General features: G+C 39.8%; 3 protein-coding genes across 4 annotated transcripts; 2 read left to right on the top strand and 1 right to left on the bottom strand.

Moving 5' to 3' along the window:
• The first annotated feature begins 2,470 nt into the window (after positions 1 to 2,470).
• LOC102305120 (EGF-like repeat and discoidin I-like domain-containing protein 3) lies at positions 2,471 to 11,693 on the top strand. Of its 2 annotated transcripts, none has more exons than XM_005939157.3 (10): positions 2,471 to 2,739; positions 4,707 to 4,832; positions 4,913 to 5,044; positions 7,761 to 7,874; positions 8,064 to 8,245; positions 8,333 to 8,488; positions 9,218 to 9,362; positions 10,086 to 10,270; positions 10,365 to 10,517; positions 10,925 to 11,693. In XM_005939157.3, the coding sequence occupies exons 1-10, from the start codon at positions 2,664 to 2,666 to the stop codon at positions 11,066 to 11,068; spliced, it is 1,413 nt and encodes a 470-aa protein (XP_005939219.2). In that variant the 5' UTR covers positions 2,471 to 2,663; the 3' UTR covers positions 11,069 to 11,693. The 2 variants fall into 2 exon arrangements, with proteins under 2 accessions (XP_005939219.2, XP_005939218.2); XM_005939156.3 differs by having other exon boundaries at positions 2,472 to 2,739; positions 10,068 to 10,270.
• Positions 11,694 to 11,812: 119 nt separating this feature from the next.
• On the top strand, positions 11,813 to 16,978 carry LOC102304315 (hyaluronan and proteoglycan link protein 3). Its single transcript, XM_005939153.3, has 7 exons — positions 11,813 to 13,560; positions 13,692 to 13,747; positions 14,399 to 14,560; positions 14,639 to 14,861; positions 14,957 to 15,102; positions 15,950 to 16,252; positions 16,683 to 16,978. The coding sequence occupies exons 1-7, from the start codon at positions 13,445 to 13,447 to the stop codon at positions 16,976 to 16,978; spliced, it is 1,302 nt and encodes a 433-aa protein (XP_005939215.1). The 5' UTR covers positions 11,813 to 13,444.
• Positions 16,979 to 18,105: 1,127 nt separating this feature from the next.
• On the bottom strand, positions 18,106 to 20,804 carry LOC102303999. Its single transcript, XM_005939152.3, has 4 exons — positions 20,147 to 20,804; positions 19,443 to 19,620; positions 19,153 to 19,367; positions 18,106 to 18,429 (listed from the first exon to the last, which is right to left on the bottom strand). The coding sequence occupies exons 1-4, from the start codon at positions 20,168 to 20,170 to the stop codon at positions 18,106 to 18,108; spliced, it is 741 nt and encodes a 246-aa protein (XP_005939214.1). The 5' UTR covers positions 20,171 to 20,804.
• Between the last annotated feature and the right edge of the window lie 4,667 nt (positions 20,805 to 25,471).

Raw genomic sequence — 25,471 nt, 5'->3', positions numbered from 1 at the left:
TATATATGTCCTACATATTAGCCTAAATACGCGTTCGGACATCTCTATCAATATTTGACCTCTTTATATGATTTTCTGAGGAGATACATCTCTGCTAAGAGTATCTGACACACAGCCAATACCGTCCCTCCCGAACGTGATAAAAACGTGAACTGAAACCGTTATATAAAGTTTCTTCTGCGCATGTCTCGGTCTATTAGCAACATTAGCATTTAGCTGTTGTTGACAGCTAAATGATGTCAGCATATAGCGGATAACTTTGGGTTACTCGTTCTCTAGTTCTACCAGTATTAGCAACGTGAATATTTATTTTCAGGAAATTTGTTATTCTATAATTTAACTACTTAATTCCCATTTATTCTGTGATGGTTATTACAGCATCCTCTCAGCTGTCACGCCCACCTTTGCACCTTTTTGCATCGTGAAGCTTTAAGCATTCGACAAGCTGTAGCCTATATAACGTAAGCGTAAAATTCACAACAACACATTAGGCTGAAATACAACTATACACATTACATTTAATTGTATTTCAGGTAAACACGGGGGATGATAGACCTAAATGACCAGGCTTCTATTTACAGGTCAAGCCCTCGTCAGAGATACGCTGAAGGTCAGTGTGACAGGACAACATAACATTCCCTGTCAAAGAGCCTATGAAAAAGATAATTATCAGGAGGACATGTTAGGTGATTGGAAGATCTAGAATGGTCATTTTTTGCTTGCCAATTAAACACAGCCAGTCTACAACTTTTAATAGCTTTAATTTATCACTTTGAATCATTACAACTCCCATGCCTTCGCTTTAAATTACACCTGTACTGCGCTATATATATAACATAATGTGTTGTACTTTAACACAATTTCTTCTAAAATTCACTATAAAGCATAGATTGTCTGCATTTACAAGATGCTATTTATATTTGCTTATGCAAAGTTATATATTTGTGTTATTGATCGGATCTTTGGGATTACGAGTCTAAAAGAGTCAAGATAATTTCATAATATTAATAAGATTAATGTCCCCACTGCAATTGCAGCTTGATATCCACCACTAGATGGAGACAGAGTTTAATCTCCTTGTGCCGTCTATTAATTTGGCAGGCAACCGAAAGAGGCACTGGCTTTAATGTAGTTTGTCACTTTAGTTTTAAGTAGCCTTAGTATTAAGTACTACTTAAAAATAAATAATGGCTATTATATATTTGGTAATAATCAGATCTGGATCAGTTTGATTTCTGCAGTGTGACTGCTCTTCCACCAAACAGTCGAGTTTTCCCACGAGGATTTAATTTAGACTTGTTAAATCCCTTGTTAAATCCCTCCGTTTCTTTTATGTTGGGGGAAACAAAAGATCCTGTCAGCAAAATGTTCCAACTGCATGTTTACATGTAATTTTACAGTACTGTGCAAAAGTCTTGGGCCCTCCCTAATTTCTTCACATTTTTCTGGGAAAATTAGAAATATCTTCCAACTGGTTTATTGAAACATTTTCAAAGATACATGGAAATACAGTATACAAGGAAAAACTGGAATATGTACAATTCTAACCAGCTTGAAAGTTTATATATGTTATGATCATCTTTGTTCTTCAACACAGCCTGAACACTCTCTAGGAATATGTCACCAGGCTTCTTTAAGGACATTCAAAGCTCTTCTTTGGATTGTTTACTACATTTTGTAATTTATAGCTTTTCAGTAATTGCTGATTTGGTACAAAATGCTGTCAAATTGTGCTATCTTTGGTTAGATTCAGCTAAAGAAATAGGAAGCAGGCTGCTAGTAACATAAAGATACGATTAAAATTGCTTATTTACTAAGTTGTATGTCGTGTGTAGACACAACACTGGCTCATCTCTTGAGTTAGGGAGTTTTAAATACTTGAATGATTTATAGGCCAGTGTTAAATAAGAATTTAAATAAAGTCTGGCTCCTTGGAAGGGAAATAAAAAGAAGTGAGGTGTGGCTCAAGACTTTTGCACAGTACCCTATGCTACAGGTGTTTTCGTTTCCAGTACATAATCCCTGGGGCTAATTAAAATCTCAGCCTAACCTGTCAATCTGGCCAAGGGGAGGGGGTAGTGGTGCTTTCACATGCTCACAATAAAACAAGTTATTCAAATATTTTAGGGTGCACTGTGAAGTTGAATAACAGGTAATTAAGCTGACCGATGCCTTTCAACGACTTTCAGTTAATTTTAGATAAAAGTTAACTCACGATGAAGAGACAAAATTAAAGTGGAAAATGCCTTTAATTAAGGCATATTAGAATGCATAAAGTCAATTTAAAAGATTGACCAGCACCACAGCACATAAATACATTTGTTTTCGTTCTTTGTTGTTTTGTTTAAATGTAGGTGTAAGTAAGTTTGAAGTCAACAAGAAGTAAAAATAAGGAAAGAAGTGGCGAACAGACTGCCATGAATGAATATCAGAGGACTTCCTCCTCACTTCTCTCCGCCCACCAGAAAACGTCACACGTCGTTAACTCGGGTATTAGCGAAAATCTCAGCTCTCCCATTTATCACCCGGCTCTTCATCTGCGTTTTAGTCGGAATTGCGATATTTCCGACTGCATTTCAAAGCCGCATTGGTATTCAAATTTTAAAGGTAGCGCGTCTTTCCGGACAAACAACCCCCCGGGACAAAGTAAGGCTAAAACAAATATGAAACGTCCTGGAAATGTAACCCCAGCGTATGTAGGAACATTTGCTCTGCTGCTTTGCCTGCATTCAGTTACAGGTAAGTTTCCTTTTGAATAAACGACACGAATCAAAGCGGAATATTGCGTTAACGCAGAACTTAAAAGTTTACTTTGTTGACAGGTCTCTGCCTCTAACACTAGACTCCATTTCTCCTTAAGGGGACTCTGGTGCTGTTTGTTGTATTTTCCATGGCATTTGCTTCCCTTTTCCCCATTATATTGTCAATTCACTGTGAAGTTACCTACTTTGATTGCTTTTTGTTTTTCCTTTTCACATAAATCAACGTAATGCAGGGCGAAAAGAAAACAGCAGATGTACAACAGTAGCCTAAATATCTCAAGTATTTTTACTATTCTTACTTAAGCATTTAGGATTCAGTTTTGTGTACTTTTTTGCCCCCTGAAAGCAGTCAATGTAGACGTATGCCTATGATAATGTGAGCTCATTATTGTCCTGGTAGACTAGGTGATTAAATGTGAGACCGGTCTGTTATTACACGTGATACTCTGTTATTACTAAGCTCTATTCTGAGCAGTGATCATTGTACAAGAAGCGATACTTGCAGTAGTGAACAGTTCTCGTGGTTGTTTTCCCCTTTCTCAGTGGACAGTGTTTCTAGAAATGTCATTATTCTCACAGGCACACTTACAGGTGTCCCTTTAGTTGTCTCTGTGGACATCTACCTGGACTCACAAGGATTTGGTGCAGATGGAAAGGAAATTAATGCCATCTGTGCTCCTGTCTGGGGCCATCATGAAGCAGCTGTCCACTCATCTAAATTTAGTTCAACATGCAAATGTGATTTTGTTCTCATGGTGGTTGTGTACATTCAGAGTCCCACCTGTCTGTCAGGTGTGGTGCATATCCTGTCCCACCCCTGAGCTGCTGTATTATCATGCTGTGTACCTAGTCTGTTATTCAAAGATCCGCATGCTTCTGGAAAACCCAGCTAATCCTGGACATAAACACATTCTGCTGTCAGAGGTTGGCTCATAAAGACAGTGGCTACATCATAGGACCAGCTGTTTTCCAGCTCACGCAGCCTCAGACACTTTCCAGCATTTTTCGGGTTACACTTTTTGAGAATTTAACCACATAAAACTTTATATTGAGTCACATTTCCACTGTATTTTGGGCTATTTATTTATGTGTTTATTCTTCTGATCCGTTTTCATGGCGAATAGTTTCGTAAACATAGATTGTGCTGTATTCAAGAATAATTCACGTAGGGTTTTGGCCTCACTGCCAAACAAAATGCCAGTAAATTGCAGTTTGTTGTACCTGGAGCTGCTCACAGTTTGAATGGTGACTGCTGCTGTTCAGTCAATAGACTGGAAAAAGAAAACAAACATAATGAGGTAAAGGTTTTGTAACTTTGAGAGATCTCGTATGACTCATAAGCTTTTGTCCTGCCGCTCTCACTGAGGTCTGAGCATCACACAATCCAGGCATGATGTGTGACTCAGTGCCTCCCAGCAAAAACTGCAGGAGCACTGATCAGGGCAGAAACTCCAGCAACACCAGGGAAAGATCTCTGTGTTACTCTTTAGATACACCTGATGGCTGTACCCAACCATTTACCATACATTATCTGCAATAGAACTGAACTTTGGGAAATGCAGTGCTATATTGAGTTGGTAGTGCTGAGCGATACCATCTTTTAGACCTGGGGCATCAAACATAATGCCCGGGAACTAGAATTATCTGCCAAAGACACCAATTTGGCCCACTCTGCAGGTTTGAATAATGTAAAGAAGGGCATATATTTTGGAGGTTTGGAGCTTCTCCTGCTGATTAAGACATCTCCCGGGCCGTTCATACTACAACAAGTAATTAATTAATAGATAAACAATTAAATGACAAGTTTTTTGTTTTTTGTTTTTTTTTCACTATCTACTATAGAAATGTGTGCTTTTTGCAGTGGATGCATGCATGTGCAGCCGTGGTGTGAATAGTAAATACTAATAATCGTTGCACTGCCTTTCCTTTATCTCTTTCACTCAGCTGACTACTGTAAGGTAAATCACTGCTACAATGGAGCAACATGCGTGACTGGAGTAGGAGAGGAACCCTTCATCTGCATCTGTGCCGATGGCTTTGGTGGAGACACCTGTAACCTGACAGAGACAGGTAGAGCTGAAAAGGAAAATTCTGGTGGGAAAGCACCGAAGCACGTACCGAAATTAACACCTTTCTTTTTCCATCTTCAGGACCTTGCAGTCCCAACCCCTGCAAGAACGATGGGTCCTGCGAGGTCATCGCTCCGACCAGACGAGGAGATGTTTTCAATGAGTACATCTGCAAGTGCCAGCCCGGCTTTAAGGGAGTGCACTGCCAGATCAGTAAGTTACTTCTGGCTATGAGTCAAAAGCCTGAGCTGAACCCTTTTTGTCTTGTGCATCTATAAGACTACTTGCTGTACTCCAGAGGACATTTAACTCCTTATTCAATGAATTTTAAAACAATTTCTGGCCACTTAATGTTGACATAAAAGATTTATCGTTTAGGAATGGGTTGCATTCTAATTTTTTTTAAAGTAGTATTTTTTAGAGAACAGCTTACCCAAAAATGTGAAAAACACAGTAGCAAGCTCCACTTGCAGCAGATTTCTCTAGAAGTTTTAACACAAGGAGTTTTTTCTTCCGGTCACATCTTCGGCAATGAAAGGGATGTGTAGTCCGCTCAGCAGCTTCATGAAAGGAGCCCATTCAGTGGCTTCTGTGGTTATTCTCTTTGGCTAATTAGTAAAAGACCACTCCAAGTCTCTTAGCATGCAGATGCTTCTCACACAGGGTCAACATTGCATCTATTTTATCCCAGTCAAATGAATAGTGAATTCAGTCATATCCTCATAGCAGAATCCAATACAAGTTTCCTCGTAAAATTAGCATTAAAACATGAGGATTATTAGTGGAGCAAATGCATGAGAAAATAACAAAAAGGAAGCCAAACTTAGGATGGGTTTTGTTAGTGTGTGTGTGTGTGTGTGTGTGTGTGTGTGTGTGTGTGTGTGTGTGTGTGTGTGTGTGTGTGTGATGAAATGATGAAAAAGATTTAATGTATAAACCTTCTGATTCAAAATCTTGCATAACTTTGTGAAGAGGCTTTTTTTCCCCTCTTTTCCTCTTTTTGTGGAGGAACAGCTCACCCTCCCAAAGCCCATGCTCTGACCACCAATTGTAGTGTTGGTGCAGTCTGGTCGTCTACTCCCATATTTTCTAATTTTGAACCAGGCAGACAATATACGCCGCACTATATAATATGTCCAGTAAATGCACGGAAATAACGCTCCACAAAAAACAAGTGATGTGATAGTAGGTAAAGAGCCTTTGACAAGTCACTGAGGTGAAGCCAGAGCGTGTGAAAATGAATTCCACTTGACAAAAATAAAATGTTCAGTACAAGCCAGATCTTCAGGCTTCAGATTTAAGTAGCAAAAAAAAGCAAAGGCTATTTCACAGTCTGCCTCTTGGTAAGATCATTTGTTTCTCAGTGTTATTAGCTGTGCTGTGCCCGTGCTGTTGTGACCAATCCTCTTAGCATTAACTGGAACAGGAATTAAACAGACCCATGTGGCATTACGTCAGCCCTGCATTCATTCTGAAGTTTCTAGGCGTTACTAAAACAGGTGAAATAAGGCATGTGTGATGCTTAAGTGTAGGTGTCAGTTACACAGCTTTCATCAAGTCTGAACTTAATAACGTAACAACGTTTTTGGACTTTACCTTAAAAAAAAAAATCGTATTAGATTTTGTCACTGTCACTATAAAAGTTTGCACGTAAACTCCTCCTACACAGTTAGAGTTAAGCAAACAAAATTGGCACATAGGTACATTAGGACCCTAAAGTTTCTTATCTATATACAATATTATGCCATCACATTGCCTAGCAACCACCTACCAACTGGCTAAAATGACGCATTTGTAGCATTTATGCACCTATAACACCTTATAAAAGCACTGTATCATTGCAATTTTACAACAGTTAATTTATATTCAGATTATAAACTATATATTATGTTGTATCATCATATGTCATATCCCTGTATTAGCCAGTGCGCATACTATTTCTCACACAGAGATGAAAAAGCAGAAGACAGTGTATTCTGCTGTGTAGATCATATAATTTATTGATGCGGCTGAGATTTTCTACTTGTGGATTTTTCATGGAGCAGGGAGTGGGGCTGACCTCCTCTGGCTGCGGGTTTGGGAAAACATCATAAACATGGTACACACTGGTTTTCAATACAAACCAAACACAAAGACTTAACATAACCTACTATTATTACAAAGCAATCTATATACTGGTCATTTAGTAAAACAGCACCTTTTGTCTTCTTAGCTGCTTACTTTCAGTCACATTTTGCCTTTTAAAAACTAAAAATACCTGGAATATTGTTTGGTGTGCAATCTCACTGCTTGGTTTAAAAATGAATAGGTTCTTTTTCAAACAGTAGAGAAGAAAAATGTGTAATCATCCCAACTGTCTGTAGTCTTCATGTTGTATGAGTGTGCCACCTTGTGGAGATTACCAAGCATTACCGAGACAGTGGACCTTCAATCAAAACTGGACCTTCAATCAAAGGAGAAACATTAATGATACTTAATGACAAATTTCACTATTATTTGAAATACCTTCTTTTTTTTTCTTCTTTTTTTTAAAGAGCTCAGTTTGTGTATACTGCTGTTGAGCAGATGTTCTAACTTGTTGCCAGAATAGTTGGTGTGTAAGTGTGTCAGGTGACACGACATGGATATAACTTCAAAGTTTCCGCTGTTCCCACCTGTTCCCTGTTCCTTCTTCAATGACGCCATGCCTCAGGGCCACTTCTGTCAACGCAATAAGATTGAAGAGTAATTATTTGTCACCAGCTGAATGTTGGAGACACAGTGAAATTATTATGGTCATTCACCTGCTTCAGTCCTCCACCAGTTTTCCCTCAGATGTTTGTGCTTGTTTGACAAGTGTGAACCGCATCTGAAGCGCTCTTTGTTTGTTTTTGTTTTTGTTGTTGTTGTTTTATTTATTTGTTTTGTAATTTCTGAATTTGATTTTCAGATGTAAATGACTGTGAAAAACAGCCTTGTAAGAATGGAGGGCAATGCCGAGATCTGGATGGAGACTACTCCTGCCAGTGCCCCTCACCGTATGTTGGAAAGCAGTGCCAGCTACGTACGTGCACCACCATTAGACACACACATTTCAAACACGGACAGCCTGTTGTTACTCGCTTTGCCTCAACATTTTTTAAAGAACTTAAAGACTGATGAGATATCCTTGTAAGCGTGGCTCACTCAAGCATGAGAAAAAGATCTAAAGCGTGGCAAGAGTAACAAAAAATCCCTCCATCTCATACCCCAGGGTGTGTTTCTCTGCTGGGGATGGAGGGAGGAGCAATCGTGGAGTCCCAGATTTCTGCTTCCTCTGTGCACTATGGCATTCTGGGTCTTCAGCGCTGGGGCCCAGAGTTGGCTCGACTGAACAACCAAGGCATCGTCAACGCCTGGACGTCAGCCGCACACGACAAGAACCCCTGGATCGAGGTGAGAGAAGTGAATGCTTTTGACGAGACTGACCAGTGCATGACCTGTCCAGATGCTCACTGACCCATGGCGTTTTGGTTACAACAGATTAATATGCAGAAGATTATGCGTCTGACGGGCATCATCACTCAGGGTGCCAGTCGCCTGGGCACAGCTGAGTACATCAAAGCCTTCAAGGTGGCAAGCAGCCTTGATGGAAACTCCTACATCACTTACAAAGTGGATGGCCAGCAGAGGGATAAGGTAGACACAACTTTGTACTACATATGTTATTTTCTATTGTGTTTAAAGTGGACCTGTTAAGCTTTTTCTCATTTTCTAACACATAGATACTCTTACAGTGGTGGATGTCGATATTAAGGTGTTAAACAATCTAGAACAATGAGATGAGGTGTAGAAGTAATCCCAATGAGCCAGATTTTTTTTTCAACTCATGCCTCTCCCTGATGTTTATTTAGAGCTGTGTTCCTGAGATGACAGATGATATCTGCTCTCACTGACAAGCTCCACCCACCTCTTGTTTGAACCCTCTGTTTGTAAGAGGCAGCCAATCAAAAAAAAGCTGAAGGGTAGGCAGCCCAGACCGCCTTGTTGCACCAAAGTCCAGTGCAGGACAAATAAGGATTATTCTCTTTGTCTTCAAACTTCACAACTATATACTACCCTTGGGGGACCTGGGTATCTAGGGTAGCTAAGCATTTGACCTTGACCTTCAAAATCAACAAGATCATAGTTGATCTTGAAAAGAATTTAAAGAAACCATATTGAGTAATCTATCATATGAAAGGGCATAGAGAGAGCTATAAAACACACCGTGACGCCATTACAGGCTGACATCATCATGTTGTAATAAAAACATCATAAAACAGTTTTAGTATAGCCCTTGCCCTTTGGTGGGAGTTAGTTGTGCTCTCTGAGTGTTCTTGTTGACTTTGTTTATTCAGTTTGCTCACCTGTGTTTGTTTGCTGCAGGTTTTTGTGGGCAACATAGATAACGACCGCACAAAGACAAACCTTTTTGACGTTCCTATCGTGGCCCAGTACATCCGCATCATCCCCGTGGTTTGTCGCAGGGCCTGCACGCTGCGCATGGAGCTGCTGGGCTGTGAACTTCACGGTAAACACAATAAACTTCCAGCACAGCCGTAACACTTACAGCAAGGTCAGCGAGCAAAAGCAGTTAGATAAAAAAGATAGGACAATAATGAAAAAGGACAGGTGGTGTACGCTAAGTCGAAGTCAGGTCACAGCCTCTGTGAACCCTTAACCTAAAGTGCATAACTCCTCGTAGCATCGTTAGTGTGTCTTGTGCTACTGTGTTGATGTCTTCTTACTGTGGTCTTGCTGACAGGTGAAATGACAGACTTTTGAAATTTAATTGCACCACATCTAGCCTAGTTTGACCACATAGAAGTTATCCACTATAGCTCTGTGGGTACAGTCCTTATTATGAAACAACAAAAGAAGCCATTTCAAGCACTCAAGAATAAAAACACTGCCGGCTGTGTTTTTGTCCATCGTCAGCTTTTGTCTTATTTGATCTTAATGCTAAAAGGTTTAAAGAAAAACAGCTCTGTGTGCTATGTTGCATGCTTTCTTCTGCATTGTGTGGCTCTTCTGTTTTTTTCCTTTCACTCGGTCACTGGTGGGTGTTTGTGATTGTAATCAGTCACTCGCTTTGTGAATGTTCGTCATTCTTAAAATGTTGGGTGAAGTTGATTCTTCTTTTCTGTCGGGTGATTTCAATTTTTCCCCTCTTTTCTCTTTCTGTCGCTTTGGCTTCCCCCTCCCTCCGTCTGTCCGTCTGCCTTTTGATTCACAGTTTATTCAAACATGGCAGGTTGCTCAGAGCCTCTTGGTATGAAGTCTCGGTTCATCTCAGACGGGCAGCTTTCAGCCTCCAGCTCTTACCGCACGTGGGGCATTGATACTTTCACGTGGCACCCTCAGTTTGCCCGGCTGGATAAGGTGGGGAAGACTAATGCATGGTCTCCTGCTTACAACAACCGCTCAGAGTGGATCCAGGTGAGGGAAACCGCAGCAGTCACCTTTTTTAAAAATCTTGTTTTCTTTGAAGTTACTAGTTGGTAATGCCATTTTTTTCCTGCTCCTTCCCCAGGTTGATCTAGAGAAGACAAAGCGCCTCACGGGCATCATCACACAGGGTGCAAAGGACTTTGGAGTAGTGCAGTTTGTATCAGTGTTTAAAGTTGCTTACAGCAATGATGGGGAGTCCTGGAGTACAGTGAAGGAGAACACCGGAAATGATAAGGTCAGACGTATGTGAATACCTGAAATGCCATTTCCTCTTTTTTTTTCCATATATGTCAAAGCTAAGTTAAAAATAAGGTAAGATATACTTTATTATCTCAAAAGTTGAGAAATTGCTGTGTTGCAGCATCCAAAACATTAAACAAAATGTAATAAAATACAATATGACAAAACAATATTTTGATTCAGCAAGGTAGAAAAACAGGAGCAGTATTAAAAAACCTACACAAAATCATAGAAAATTCCACTTCACCTCCACTTCAGAAAAAAATTGTAATCTAACAAACAAAACACACACTCACACACCCACGCATGCACAAAAACAGTCACTGACACGTGTAAATGGGAGTAAGGTGTGTTCAAAACAATGTGTTTTCATTTAACAGTAACCTTAACATGTTTTTGCAGCTCTTCCAGGGAAACACTGACAACAACACCCATAAGAAGAATGTTTTTGAGCCTCCGGTCTATGCTCGATATGTCCGAGTCATCCCCTGGGAATGGCACGAGCGCATCACTCTGCGCATGGAGCTGTTGGGCTGCGATGATTAGAAACTAGTCAATAACCATTTATCAGCATCCTCAGATGCTCCGTCTGCTCGCACCACAGCGGAGGACGGATCGCAAACAGAATCATTTGCTTTGTTTTTTACTCCATGGGAATCATATTTGCTGAATAGCTTGGACTTTAACACTTGTAGCACTTTGACTGTAGCAACCCCCCCCCCCTAATGTTTACATTGCTAAAAGTTTGTTTGATGCTGCAACATTGAACTGCTCACAGATCCCTCACAGATTGATCATTTGTCCTTTAGGAGCTTTTTTTTGCACAGATCTTCTCTTAGTCTGTCTAAGAATGCAAGCCCTGAGATTTTCCCGGTGTAATACAGAGTGTATTTATGGCATTTTCAACCACACAGGACAGGAACGCTTGTCCGGAGCGGGAAAATGATAACTTTCACATTTTGACTCCACGGATGAGTAGGGTTTTCTGTTTGTTTGTTTTGGGGGGGGTTAAACACATTTTGACACCTTTTTGCTTTGTTCCTAAATTTAATTTCATGACCAACTAATTCTTTTTACAAAAAATGTGAAATATGTAGAAAACAGCAACGTTTTGCATTGCTTTTTTAATTCACTGTTGGTTAACATTATTAAATGTTTAAAAAAAAAACAACCTTTCTACACTTTGTGTATCTTTTCAGCGGAGACACAAAAATCCATTTTTGAGCTAATGCCCATGTTAGAGTAGATGCTCACAGCTGATTTAAGCATGAGCTGACTTGTTAGCAGAGTCACGTACACGGGGTACAAAATGAAGGCGTAGATAAAGAAGACAAAAGTGAGCATTCTTTTGTACAACTCAGCATTTAAAAGGAGATAAAACTTAAAAGAAGGTGCAGTTTTTGAGCAGCCTGGCGTTGGCTGCGTTCCTCTTTGTTTCGCAAAGAACAAACTGTTCTAACCACACAAAACATGATGTGAGTCTTCATGCTCAGCCTGGTGATGGTGAAATTCAAGCTAAGGAATTCAGGAAATCATTTCTTAAACACTAATATACAAAAACTCATCCTTTAACTTACTATTATGTTTGCAATTTTATGTCCTTTTTATAAGGTTTCAATGTGATTCCACTTTTATAGCAGTTTTATTTTACTCTCACATCCAATGGGAATCTCTACCAAACAGTGGAAACATTGTGGACGTCAAATTTGAGTGAGTGACACGCAGTACAAAAGTACAGGAATCACTCTTAAACTGTTTTCTAACATCCAAATTAGGTCAAACAGCCTGTTTATGTAATAAATGAATACATGATACAGCAATAAGAAAGAGACGTGGTAAAAATGGCATCCATGGGAGAGTTCAAAGAGAAAACCACTGCTGACTCTAGAGAACACAATGGCTCGTCTTACATGTGCCAAAAAACATCTTGATGACTTTGGGGAAACTATTCTGTGAACTGACAAGACAAAAGCTGAACTTTTAGGAAGTTTTGAGTCTGTTACATCTGCGTAAAACTAACAGCATTTCATAAAAAGAACTTCATAGCAACAGTGAAACATGGTGGTGGTAGTGTGATGGTCTGCGGATGTTTTGGTGCTTTCCTGAAGTGCTAGCACACTTGGATGTTCCAAAACACACCAGCAAGTTCATCTCTGAATGGCTCAAAAAATAAAAAATTGAAAGTGGCATAATTAAAATCTGGACTTTGATCTGATACTTAACACACCACTCGTGCTTGAAAACCCTCCAGTATGTCTGAATAAAACAATTCTGTAATAAAGAGTGTGCCAAACTCCTCCACAGCAAGAGAGACTCGTTGCCGGTTATCGCAAACGCTTGAATGCAGTTCTTGCAGAAGACTTTAGCTTGCTCTTTACACCAGTAATTACACCTTGTTAGCCCATAAGCTCACAATCCTGGCATGTTTGGCCTCTGGCAACATCTTTCATCTCTGTAAAATAAAAGCAGTGGAGGTCAAAGCATCTCTAACACATGATACTTCTTCACTGTTTGTGTCTGCTGTATGTAACTGTGTAGGTCATGTTTTCCACACCATAAAAGGAGCTCTTTTTAAAGATTACGGTGTTTCTAGTAAATGCTGCTGCCCTCCATAACAAGTATCTGCTTTCAAAGAGTTTTCCTCCACAAACAGCCGCTCAGCGATCCCATGTGCCGTTCCTGTTGAAGTGTATTACTGTGGTGACCTTAAAAAAAGACAAAAATATTTTTGTGTATTTTAATGTCTTTATAGAGCCTCCACAAAAACGTTACCCAATAGTAGAATAATATGCGTAACATAAAAGGCTAAATTTCCATCAAAATCACGATGATCTTTAACTTTCCTTTAAAGCTATAAACCACTGTAACTGCGCTTACTTTGCGGGGGTGGGGGTAATTTCTGTAGGTCTTCTTGAACCGCAGATGCCCTACCTACCACAGCTTGCACAAAGAGACACACACGGGGATGTTTCCAGCAGCTTGATGACTGTGCTTAAGAATCAGAGCAGCGGTACAACCCGACACTCCTCGGGGAGAAGGTCAGGACATTCTTCATCATTATTAACTGGCCCCATATAGCTGCACCTGTTTTTTTATCATCGACAGAGACCGAGGGGAAGCTAAATGCGGTATTAATATCCTGGGAATATTTTGATCACTTTGCCTCCAGCTCTCCAACATCAGACCTTTCACACGAAGTGGAAAAACCACGCAGACAATTTCGCGGTAAGTGGGAAAGAAAGCCATCTAATAATAATTATTATTATTATAACAACTGTACGTCAGATATAATTTGTTAGCTTTAACCTCCTGCATTTTTAATTTCTCTTTGATATTTGGGCTGATTGGGACCTGATGAATGTAAAAACAAAGAATTACCAGATTTTTTTTTACGAGAAAACTACTGTGACGAACATTAATGGCTATTGTTAAATCTAAACACTGAAGTCACTTTAAGTGACAGTCCCACAGTGTGAAAACGCATTTTCCCTGTATAAACACAGCAAACTATATACAGTGAGGTCATTACATTTGGCACACCTGCTAAAATTGTATCGTGCTTTCCTTTACTGCTGCTGCTTTATTATAACATCCAGTGTTCACAATACAGCAAGCAGAGTCTTCATTTTTTTTTTAAAAAACCCTCGAGAACAAATACTTTTTTGTCCTCCTCCCGGTCAGCTCCATATTCAACATCTTTTGCCGACTATATCCACTATCCCGACTCTGCACGTGCCCTAACCACCTCAGCCTTGCCTCTCCTCGTCTCCAAGCTGCTCAGTCTGAGCCGCTCCTCTGCTGAACTCATTTCTGATCTTGTCCATCCTGCTCCATGACCTTTAATGATTAATTAGCTAATATTTTTTCTCTTCGCAGGTTTGAGGATTGTGCAGACACTGATGATGATGATTTGGTGCTTCCAGACTGTATTGTTGTTCATAGCTCACCTGGTTCTCTCAGACTGGGCCCCGGCTGCCCCCCCAACCCAAAACAGCTTCTTCTACAGTGACTACCTCAATGAAAGCGGCAACAACGAACGTATGCACATTATTGCTCAGACCCTAACCTTTTAATATAAAATCAGTATGATAAGTTAAATCTGTATTTATTCTGCAGTTCATTTTATTGGTATGAAACTCTACGTGGACTCTGCTGAGCAATCAGTGCTTTCGGTCAGAGGGGGTAATGCGACCCTACAATGCAGATTTTGGTATGAGCCTGCGCCGAGCTCACCAAGGGAGGTCCGGGTCAAGTGGTCTTGGCTGCCCGCCGCTGGGGGACAGGAGACTGATGTGATCGTGGCTTTCGGGACTCGATTCCGAAGTTTTGGAGATTTCAGGTTAAAGATATGATCAACTGAATACGATAACCTGATCGCTGACTGTTTGACCATGTTTTTCTTTAAACTATTAACATGCACTGTCTGTCGGGCAGGGGTCGTGTGCAGCTCCGACAGGATTTCCCAGGAGATGCTGCACTTGTGTTGAATAAACTCTGGCTGAATGATACAGGTCGCTATCGATGTACTGTGGTGGATGGACTGGAGGACCAAAGCGCAGTGGTTCACCTAGAGCTACCAGGTACTGCATTTACACCTTCAGCTATCCTGTTTGCTTCCGTGAATGAAAGCTGCGACATGTAGAGTCTAGATCAGCGGTCCCCAAACTTTTTTGCACCACGGACCAGTTTAAGTCCGACAATATTTTCACGGACTGGTCATTAAGGTGTCGCGGAGAAATTCAACAAAATAAAACCAGTACCAAAAAGAAGATGATTTATTCATAACACAAGGGAAAATTCCCAGAGAAACAGAGTTAACGATAAAAACGTCGGGGAAAAAAAACCCTCTGACAAGCTAAGAACCGATAAAAACCCTGAAAACCAGAAATTTCACATCCGAGCCTCATACGGCCCGTTACCAAACGACTTACGGACCGGTAGCGGTCTGTGGCCCGGGGGTTGGGGACCGCTGGTGTAGATATCCATTATAAAAGCAGACTGCTTACATTTGCAAATAAATAATCAATTTAAAAAAAAAAAAAGAAAAAGAAAAAAAAACCCTGCAAACAACTGACAAACATTTTACTTTCCAAATTGAGTTGCCATAGAAAACCACACAATTAACTTTAACCACTCATCTGTTTGGTTCAGCTGACCCAGTAGCCTGTGATTTCCCACTGTTGCAGATCAAAGTGTTCCCTTTTGTAGTTTGTAGTAAGAGCAGATGATTGCAAACCTACTTACTGGAATTTAAAAAACAAAACAAAACAACAACACAACAACAACAACAAAAACCCCACAAGCCAGTGGTAGTATCACCTGGTAAGCAAAGTAGTAACAATAGATGAAATAACAATAGCAGTGAAAGCTTGACACACTTTGAAGTCCACATAGATATTCTGATGTCTGATTGAATCTTCCACCCAGGTGTGGTGTTTCCCTACCAACACCCTCATGGTCGTTACCATCTGAGCTTCCTGGGAGCCCAGCAAGCCTGTAAGGAGCAGGACTCGACAGTGGCCACCATCACACAGCTCTTCCAGTGTTGGAAAGAGGGAATGAACTGGTGCAATGCCGGTTGGCTAGCTGATGGGACAGTCCAGTATCCGATCACGCAGTCCAGGGAGCCCTGCGGGGGAGCCCGCCTTGCCCCGGGTGTCCGCCGCTACGATAGACTTCACCTCTACCCTAATCACTACGATGTCTTCTGTTTCTCCTCTTTGCTCCAAGGTGAGGCGAAGCAGAAGGTGATGCGAGGTCAACAAGGCCACAGAGAAGCTAAAGTGATATTGAGTGGCCATTTCCTGATGTGTAATTGTGTTTTCCTTACTGTGACATGTCAAGATGCCCACACTGACAAAGATTAGCAGATCCATTACTTAGCAGTTTCACACCCTCATTTCTGAAGAGCACAGTGGCACAGATTCCCATTATCCCTCTCTTTAAAGGTGCTAAGACTCGTTTCTTGAGTCCCCATTTATTTATACAACCACTGTATGAATAAATGACCTAACTGAATATTCTAATTCATCATAATTAATTTTACAGAAACTCAAGTACAAATACACATTAGCATTTATGGGTGATAAACCGCAGTTAAATAGCAGTCTGAAACACGTCTGTGCGGCTAACTGTCAAAATAAATGTGTTTTATTCTAAGGGAGAGTCTACTACCTTCAGTCCTCTCACAAGATGAACCTGACTGAAGCTCAGCATGCATGTCAGGAGGACGGAGCAGAGATTGCCAAAGTTGGACAGCTGTATTCTGCGTGGAAGTTCACGGGGCTTGACCGCTGTGATGCCGGCTGGCTGGCCGATGGAAGCGTTCGCTATCCCATCACCAGACCTCGAAGTAACTGTGGTCCGTCTGAGCCAGGGGTACGCAGCTTTGGTTTCCCACCTCCACAGCACAAGCATGGAGTCTACTGCTACAAGTTAGATACTGAAAGCGTGTAGATCTCCACCCATCCTTGGTGGGCCATAACATTTAAATATTTTTTAAAATTGTTATTATAGCCAACAGGATGCTTAACACTGTAGACGAGTGCACTTCTGCAGTCTGCAAAACATCTACAGGTTCACAAGATGAACAGAAGAAACTTTAATGCTACAACATTTAAAAAAAAAAGAAAAAAAGAAAGAATCTAAACTCATATACATTTCTTTCCATGTGAGCTACTACAGATTTTACTTATAATTACCACTGAAATTATTCAAGTAGAATAAAACTACTTTCAGCTGTTTCTTCATTAACAAGGGCTCACCACATCAGCTAGCACTGCACATTTGATTTAGCAGTTTTTGGTAGAGCTTTTTCACTTGTTGGATCAATATGTAAACCACTACGCTATGGAGCTTTAAATACTCCAACAGAATAGTAAAAAGAAAATCCCTTGTTATATTTGACACGAAGATTCAGAGCTCAAATACTAGCATTCCTGTACTTTTTAAACATTTTTTTTTCCTTTCACTTTTACTATAGCTGAGAGACAGCAGGAATATAAAAGATTGGAAAACCTGGGGAGAAGGAAAATAACATTCAACAAAGTTGCTGTCTGATTTCCTCTTTCATACATTAACGTAAAGCATTTACTGTGATGTCTCACCAAGTTGTACTTACATCGTCTGAAGCACATGACAATCAACTCAAAATCTAGCAAAGGAGCCGGCTAGTTGATTTTTTTAAATGGAAATATATATCCTATTTATTACAAATAAAGATCCTCATACAGAACATCTGGTTTTGTCTCTCTGCTGCTGCTCAGTGTTTGAATGTATAACTCAAGCATGCCACCTGTCCTCAACAAATAAGTCTGTTAATTGTTAAACTAAAAAAAAAAAAAGTGTTTGAATTCAACTATCCTGCTAATTCGCACACATTTATATTAAATACTGAAATGTTTGAAATAATTGTCATGTTGTAAGTTTGCATTTGAGATGCAGTAGCCTGGCACAAAGACACAAAACACTCCAGGCTTTGTCCACAGTGAAAAAGAAAACATATCACTTCCACTTCTTTAAGTAATTCATGTGCAATCAAAATAAATAAATCTGTATTTATATATAAGACGGTATGCTCTTCTCTATGTAAATTGAGCTTCAAGAAGAAGATGCTCGATTTTCATCCTGACCCCTGCCTTTTTCTGAGGAGCCAACTTCTTAAACACTTTCGTGAGGGTCATAAAGTAATACTCATCGCAGTCTTGTGGTTTTGGAGTGTCTGTCTGTACTCCTTTGTGACATTTAGAGGAGTCCATCTCTGTACTCCTCGTCATTTTCCTCCCAGTGTCACATTTGCCTGATCTGGTGAAACTGTGAGACACAGAATGGCCGCCGCTGGCTCTGTGGCTGTTTTGGCCCTCTGAATCTGAGACGATAGTTATGCCGTTACTGTTAACATCACTCTCCTGTAAAGATAAAACATTTTTTAAACCAATTAAAATCTCTTGGATGACTTTCCTTTTTGTTGGTTTGATGCTCAATTGGTAGAACTGGTTCCACATCAACAACGTTGAAAGAACACACTGAAACATTTGGAGCCATTAAGCAAATAGCTTAAATATGTGCAGGGTTCACATCTCGCCATAAGGATTGTGGTAATCAGTGGGACCTTCAACCGATGTTAGCATATTTAAATTTAGCAATGAAACAGAAGCAGCTGGTTGAAGGTAATGGGTATTACGTGACTGCTGCTTGTCTGATATATGGCTGGAAGTGCATGATTTTATTAATATAAATAGAATTAAAAGTCCGTAAAAATCTTAAAATGAAACCTATTCTCTCAACCCCCTCAACCCCAGTTATCATGAATGTTTAATACCAGAGACATCCACTCATTCTGGGCCATTTCTTTTTCCTTCAGAGAAGGGGAGTTGTGCCCCATCTATAAATTTCTTGGATGTCCCCCTGATGTTTTTAACAAATGCTGGTTTGCTTTGCTTGGACAAGCTGACCAACTGGAAGTGACTGAGTCTCTTTCTAAAGTGGCTACAGCTTTTCCACTAGACCACACACAAAGTATTTAATAAAACTATAGACATGCACACTAAATATTTAGGAACATTGTTAAGAGATGATGCATATCTTCTTTAACATAGAGCATGTGCAGCACTACACCATCACACCCTCACCATGTCATATGAAGGGCTCCCTCTGTCATTTTGGATTCTTTGTGCCAATTCAGCCTGTAGTTTGGATAATTTCCGGACCCTCCTCTGTTGTTGCTCACTGCAAAATGACAGATGACTGTGGAAAGTTTTCTTTCTTATCACTGTGGCTTTGCAGTACAAACAGTGGTAATGCGCCTGACTTCTGCACTGGAGTCTACATCTGTGGAAGGTGTATTCTGAAACAGAAAAGATGTAAACATCATGATTAGGAATGAGTTGGTTTAGCTGGAGCTTAAAGTTCTGAAACATACTTCCAGTTTCAAAGGCTTCCCTTCGATGGCTGTCCAAGTGGATCCTAAGACTGGGGCGGTTTGTGGGTTTGAAAATTTCAGGTGAACAAAACGGACAATGAAATTTTCCTGGAGAACAGCAAGTGTTGCATTTTTGCAGAGCAGGAATAGAAGATCCCTTCCGGATAGACACGTGAAACTGGAACAGATAATAAAGTCATTAATCCAAAAATATCAGATGCACGAAGAAGGGCAGCCAATAACAAGTCCTGATTTCTGCTGGAGGTACGACAGCAAGGAAGCTTAGTAGAAATGCAATTACTTGGAAACAGCAATGTGGAATTATAAAGTTTTAATTTGTGTTATTTAATGTGTCCAATGCAAAGGGAAAAAAATGTAATTCTGATTGCAGTTGAATCACTTTTAATGACTCTTAGACTAGGTTTGTCAGCAACTGCTAGCCTTTTTCAGAGTTAAACTTACTCCTTTGCATCTCTTTGTTTAAGAGATGCAAACTGTTTGTTTGCATTTTTCTTTTTTGACCTTGTTCAGGTCAAAAAAGAAAAATGCAAACAAACAGTTCCTGTGACTAATGACTAGCTTCATTGTTAGCCACCTGCTAGATAAGCTGAATGACACTTAGTTAGTTGCCAAATAGAAAACAGTCAACCTGCTATGAAGGCAAAAGACTTATAATCAATGCTGCCTAGAATAAAAATACTTACATTTAACTGCTTGGGACTGTCCATCTTTCTCACAGAGCTACCTGAGGCCTGCTCTTCTTCTTTGGGGAGCTCACTGCAGTTTTTCACCCTTTATATTGCTTTGCTGCCTCCCTCTGGTTTTGAAGTGTCTGTCTGTACACACGTTAACATTTTTGTACTCATTTTCGTCATCCTCACGTTCACCTGACCAGGGGAAGCGTCGGTGCTCTGAAATGATAGTTATTTTGTTACAGTCAAAACCTTTGATGTAACTCGCCTCTTAGTGTGATGCTCAGTTTGTAGTAACATGCAGGTAACATTATTCAGCATGCCCACATCTTTCTAAAGGCTTATAAACCAGCTTTGTCACCGACTGCTAACCATTTTTAGGGTTAAAGTTACTCTTTTGCTTCTCTTATGTTAAATACAAATATAAGCAAACAATTTCCACTGTTATGATTAGCCTATCTGATATGTTGCCTGTAAGCCAATTAGCTACCAGACAGAAGAGTTATCCTCCTATGAATATAAAAGGCTCATAATAACTGTTAGTTGCTAGCTAAAACAATATTTGCATTGAACTGTTGGTCACTGTCCGTCTTGCTCACAGAACTACCTGAAGCCTGTCATTTCTATGAATATAACACCAATTGGTTATCCTTTAAATTGCTTTACTGCCTCCTTCTGGTTCCTGTCAACAATAATTTGAGTCTTTTAATTGAATTTTACAAAACCTTTAACATTAATCACCCCCCCCTCCCCCCCTTACTAAGTCCAAAGCCTAAAGTACATGTGCAAACTTGATCTTAACTTGCACCAGTTCTGATGTAAAACTGTAACCACTGCTATCTATAAACGGTAAGTACAGTTATCAGTAAAGAAGTATGCACAAATCTTGAGTCACCGCTCTTTTCTTTATATTTTGCTAGAAAACTGCTAAATAAATGCAGCGATTTTTTTGAGTTTGTACAGTTCTAATGAACATGACAGTCAATATTTATTATGACCATCTTTATCCTTTGACACATCCTGAACTTTCTTAGACAGCTTCCTTCTTTAAATAGTCTTCAGGAATAGTTCTCCAGGCTTCTTGAAGGACATTCAAAGCTCTTCTTTGAATGTTTTGCCTTTTGTTGTGTTCTCTGTCAAATTTCTCCCACACTAAGGTTGAGGTCCAGGCTCTGTGGAGGCCAATCCATGACTGATAGTTTTCCACTGTGTGTTTTTCTATCTAGGTGAGCTTCCAATGCATTGAGAATGTGTTTGGGATTATTGTGATGCTAAAACAAATGCGATTCCCAGAAACTTTCCAAATGGTATTTCATGCTGGATTAAAATTTCACAGGACTTTTCTGTGCAGAACAGCAGTTGCTGAAATGAAGCCACAAACCCTCGTGTTTTACAGAGGCTGTAGGCACTCACCTCACTCCTGACCTCCTCTTTACCTGCCGATGATGACTTTGAAGCAAAAACCTTACATTTGGATTCATCACTCCATAAGACTTCTTGTCACTGATTTTTAGAACAGTTTTTATGTAACTTGGCATGCCTGTGCCTTTTCTCCCTGTTTCCTTCCTTGAGAATGGTTTCTCGACTACCACCCTTCCACTGTGAATATTTCTGATGATGCTTCAGTGAACAGTGTAGATGGAGCAGGTCTTGTCAGGTCTTTGGTGGATTTTGTTCCCCTGTTTTTTAATAACATGACTCTCGGATACTTTTCATCTGCTGTAGATAGTTTTACGTTTAAAGCGAAACTCTGAAAACATCATATTTTTGTTTCTGTTATATATAAACGGACAATTCTTTGGTTGAAATGGAGGCTTTTCGGTAAGCAATGAGAACCACAACCTTTAAATCCACCAGATGACAGTCATATGTTTTGGTTGTAATGTGGAGCTCAAGGATATATGTAGCATCTACTTATTTAAAACAAAGCATTTTAAATTCTTCTCAACATGGCATTCATGCCTTAATTTCACATGATCCCCCATCTGCATCACACAGCCAGGCAAGATAATAGATTTCCTTGATTTCCTGAACTCAGCGTGAATAACATGCAGAAAATTATTTTCAAAGGCAACTTAATTAAGCGTGAAGAGTTCTGGGTGGCAAAGCTTTGACCTCTGAAAATCTGAAATGAAATATTATGTGTGAACAGTGAGAAGAAAGCAGAAACGTCAGTGTACATTCACACACCCCTCGGTATCTTTCAGGTGTATGAGGCATTTGTGTTTGAGACAGTGCAATATTTGTTTTGACTGTGAGTCAGCATCTCGAGTATGGTTGGGATCATGTTGGGAAGTTCAATAACAAAAACTTCACCTAATAAAAACTATGTCCTGTCTAAAGTCTGGTACAGATAGAGTAAACAGCAGCATTAACAGTAAGGCAACATCATGTGAAATATTGTTTTTCCCTTTTAAGCAGCTTTAAGGTTGTCAGTATCATCTTGATCCTCGGCTCCCAGCTTTTCCCCTATTATCTTTTTTTCCAGGTATATCTTTAATATAATAATATAAAACTGTCATTCAACTATAAAACTTTATGGGTGATTCAGTCCCTATACAACCACAGTGAGAGCTAATGCAAATAATTCCTTGAAGTACATCCTAAGAAAGGCACAACCCCACCACTTGGAAAAGATGGTGAGCAAAGAGGAGCTAATCCCACACCTCGTCCTCCTGCCGCCCCTTGATTCCAGATAAGACACTTTGATCCTCAGGTGTCCCAACAGGTGTTGATTGTATCTCCGGTGTTTGATCCTTTGAGGAATTTCCTCTGCTTTGCCACACGGTGGAGTCAGTGTAATACAACACAAGGACTTTTGCAGACAAAATAAGCAACCCCAGTCATCTCATAAACTGCTCACATAGGAATTGAAAAGGAGAAAAGAAAAAAAAGGAGGAAATGATCGTTTTAGATCCCAGACAATCAGTGAATCAACAATCAGATATAAGTCATTAAATGCTAGACAGAAAATGACCTTCAGAGAGTGCCACCTTCTTACTGCTTTTCTTTGTGAAACTACTTTCTCTGTACACAAACATCCTTTTTATGAATCTCTCGTTAAATGGAAATAGGGCATCCTATTGTGAGTCATTTTATACAAATTGGTTTGTTTGTATAAAATGATCTAAAACCTGTTTTTCTGTTGAGTAACTGGTTCCCGAAACTGACCCGAAAGCAGAGCACTGTGTGTTTGGCAAGCTATGGCATCTGTGTTTTATTGGAAAGGAAAGAAACAAAGAGTGCAGTTTTACAGCCATGTGTAAAAATGCCTCTAAATAGAAACAAAACAAAGGCGGTGGATAAAATTTGACCAAATATGAGGCTGCCAAGTACACAAATGTTTGGTTTGTTGGCTTTACAATGTGGACTTTTAATAATCTACCTTGCATAACAAGTAATTCTTCACAAAAACACGCATTAGGTGGATTCATTCATTTTGTTCTCACATTAGAGCCAACAGCAGAATATGCAATATAGTTCCACTTCATGGTTCTAAGTAATGGCTTTATAGCAATTTTGTTTTAGGGGAAAAATATCCTGTTTCCAATACAGGTGCTAATTGCCTTGCAGGTCAGGTTACGGTAAATTGTAATTAGCCAACATTATACAGCAATCTGCCAATACAGCAATGTGTGAGAGATTTTACAGGACTCTGAAAACCTAAATATACACCATGCCTCAGTAGCTTGTAGAACCAGCTTCAACAGCAACAACTTGAAGTAATGGTTTTCTGTATAACTTTATCAGCCTTTCACATCACTGTGGAGGAATTATGGCCCACTCTTCTATACAACACTGCTCCACTTCATTGAAGTTTATTACCATTAGTTATGCATGCCTAAGTCTTGCCACAGTATTTCAGTCGAGCTGAAGTCTGGACTTATCATTTTCAGCCATTCTGTTGTAGATTTACTGCTGTGCTTGAGCTCAAGTCCTGTTGAACGACCCCGTTCTTTCCAACCTTTAGTTGTCACACAGATGCCCACATGGCCTACAGTTGAGTTTGTGGTCAGCTCAATGACTGGAAGGTGCCCAGGCCGTGTGGCAGAAAAACAAGCCCAAACCATCACCACACCACCACCATGTCTAGTTGGTATGAGGTGTTTGTGCTGATATGGCGTCTTGTTTTTTTGTTTTTTTCAAATATGCTACCGTGCATTATTACAGCCAAAGATCTGCACTCTGGTCTCATATGTCAAAAAGACATTGTTCCAGAAATCTTGTGGGTCATTGTCATGCAACTTTACCAGCTCTAGTGTCGTGTTCTTTTTAGAGAGAAGCGGCTTTTTCCTGGCAACCCATCCAAACAAACCAAACAAGTATTTTTAGTGAATTTAGATATTGAACTTGAACATTTAACATACAAACCAAGGGCCTGTATAGTGTGAGATGTAGAATTTGCCAGAATTTGTGTTTCTGTAAAGGCGCTCACACTTTCTTATCAGCTAATCAGTTAATTAAGTGCATTTGATTATCAGCACCTGGCTGCTACTTGTCCACCTAATTCCTGTGGAAGCAGCAAAGACGTACTTAGTGTCTTTTTCATGTAGAGCTGTTTTTCAGAGCACAATAATGATACAAAACTAACAAATATATTTAAGGTTCTAAACTTATGCATAATTTAACAATTATTATTTTACCTAATTTTTAGGTTAAAGGAGCATTTTTATATTGTGCTACATTTGCCTAGCAACATGAACTTTTGTTTCACTACAGGCTGCTTTTGTATACATGAGAGGACTGTAACACAGAAGTCACACAGCTAGAAGTGACTTCTTCAGTATTCTAGTTATCTATATTTTGTCAAGTAATACTGTGTAATACTCAGAGAAATTTTTTTATGACTTTTGGTGCAGATGTAGTCTCAGTATCAGAGGTGTTGATTATTTGACTGTTCACCTTGAAGAACACAATTACACCATAAAATGAAGGCTTTGTTGCTGATTCTTCTTCTTCAAGAAATTCATGAAACTCTCAGACTACAAGCTGCCAGAATATAGCTCTGTCAAACTATAAATATAAGTCTTACAAGCCTAACTGAATTCCACACTTGGCCACTTGCTCTTCATAGTTGAGGTTGTAAGGCCTAACACAGGCAATATTTTGGTGCAACCTCAGGAAACAGTGTCATAGAGTTGGTTGGGAAGTTTCAAAACAAAACAGAAAAAGGTCAGCAGCAGACTGGCCAAAGTAACACCACAGCAATGTGAGTGTGTAAAGACACACTCACATTGCACATTATACACACACACACACACACACACACACGCACACACACACACACATTAGAGGAACAAAAGCCGAAAACAACAGGAAACAGATTAAAGCTCATCT

This window comes from Haplochromis burtoni, unplaced genomic scaffold (genome assembly GCF_018398535.1).
Source record: "Haplochromis burtoni strain Fernald_Lab_line unplaced genomic scaffold, NCSU_Asbu1 Contig_263, whole genome shotgun sequence".
Lineage (NCBI taxonomy): Eukaryota > Metazoa > Chordata > Actinopteri > Cichliformes > Cichlidae > Haplochromis > Haplochromis burtoni.
This window is presented reverse-complemented; position numbering and strand designations above follow the sequence as displayed.

Excerpts from the sequence above, each read along its gene's own strand:
- LOC102303999 (XM_005939152.3), bottom strand. The coding sequence starts at position 20,170 with ATGGACAGTCCCAAGCAGTTAAAT. Across the intron at positions 19,621-20,146 it reads ACAGTCCCAAGCAGTTAAAT|TTTCACGTGTCTATCCGGAA; the intron begins GTAAGTATTTTT and ends TATCTGTTCCAG. Across the intron at positions 19,368-19,442 it reads GGAAGCCTTTGAAACTGGAA|AATACACCTTCCACAGATGT; the intron begins GTATGTTTCAGA and ends TTTCTGTTTCAG.
- LOC102304315 (XM_005939153.3), top strand. The coding sequence starts at position 13,445 with ATGCCCTACCTACCACAGCTTGCACAAAGAGACACACACGGGGATGTT. Across the intron at positions 13,561-13,691 it reads CGACACTCCTCGGGGAGAAG|CTCTCCAACATCAGACCTTT; the intron begins GTCAGGACATTC and ends CTTTGCCTCCAG. Across the intron at positions 14,862-14,956 it reads CGAAGTTTTGGAGATTTCAG|GGGTCGTGTGCAGCTCCGAC; the intron begins GTTAAAGATATG and ends TCTGTCGGGCAG.
- LOC102305120 (XM_005939156.3), top strand. The coding sequence starts at position 2,664 with ATGAAACGTCCTGGAAATGTAACCCCAGCGTATGTAGGAACATTTGCT. Across the intron at positions 8,489-9,217 it reads ATGGCCAGCAGAGGGATAAG|GTTTTTGTGGGCAACATAGA; the intron begins GTAGACACAACT and ends TGTTTGCTGCAG. Across the intron at positions 10,271-10,364 it reads ACCGCTCAGAGTGGATCCAG|GTTGATCTAGAGAAGACAAA; the intron begins GTGAGGGAAACC and ends CTCCTTCCCCAG.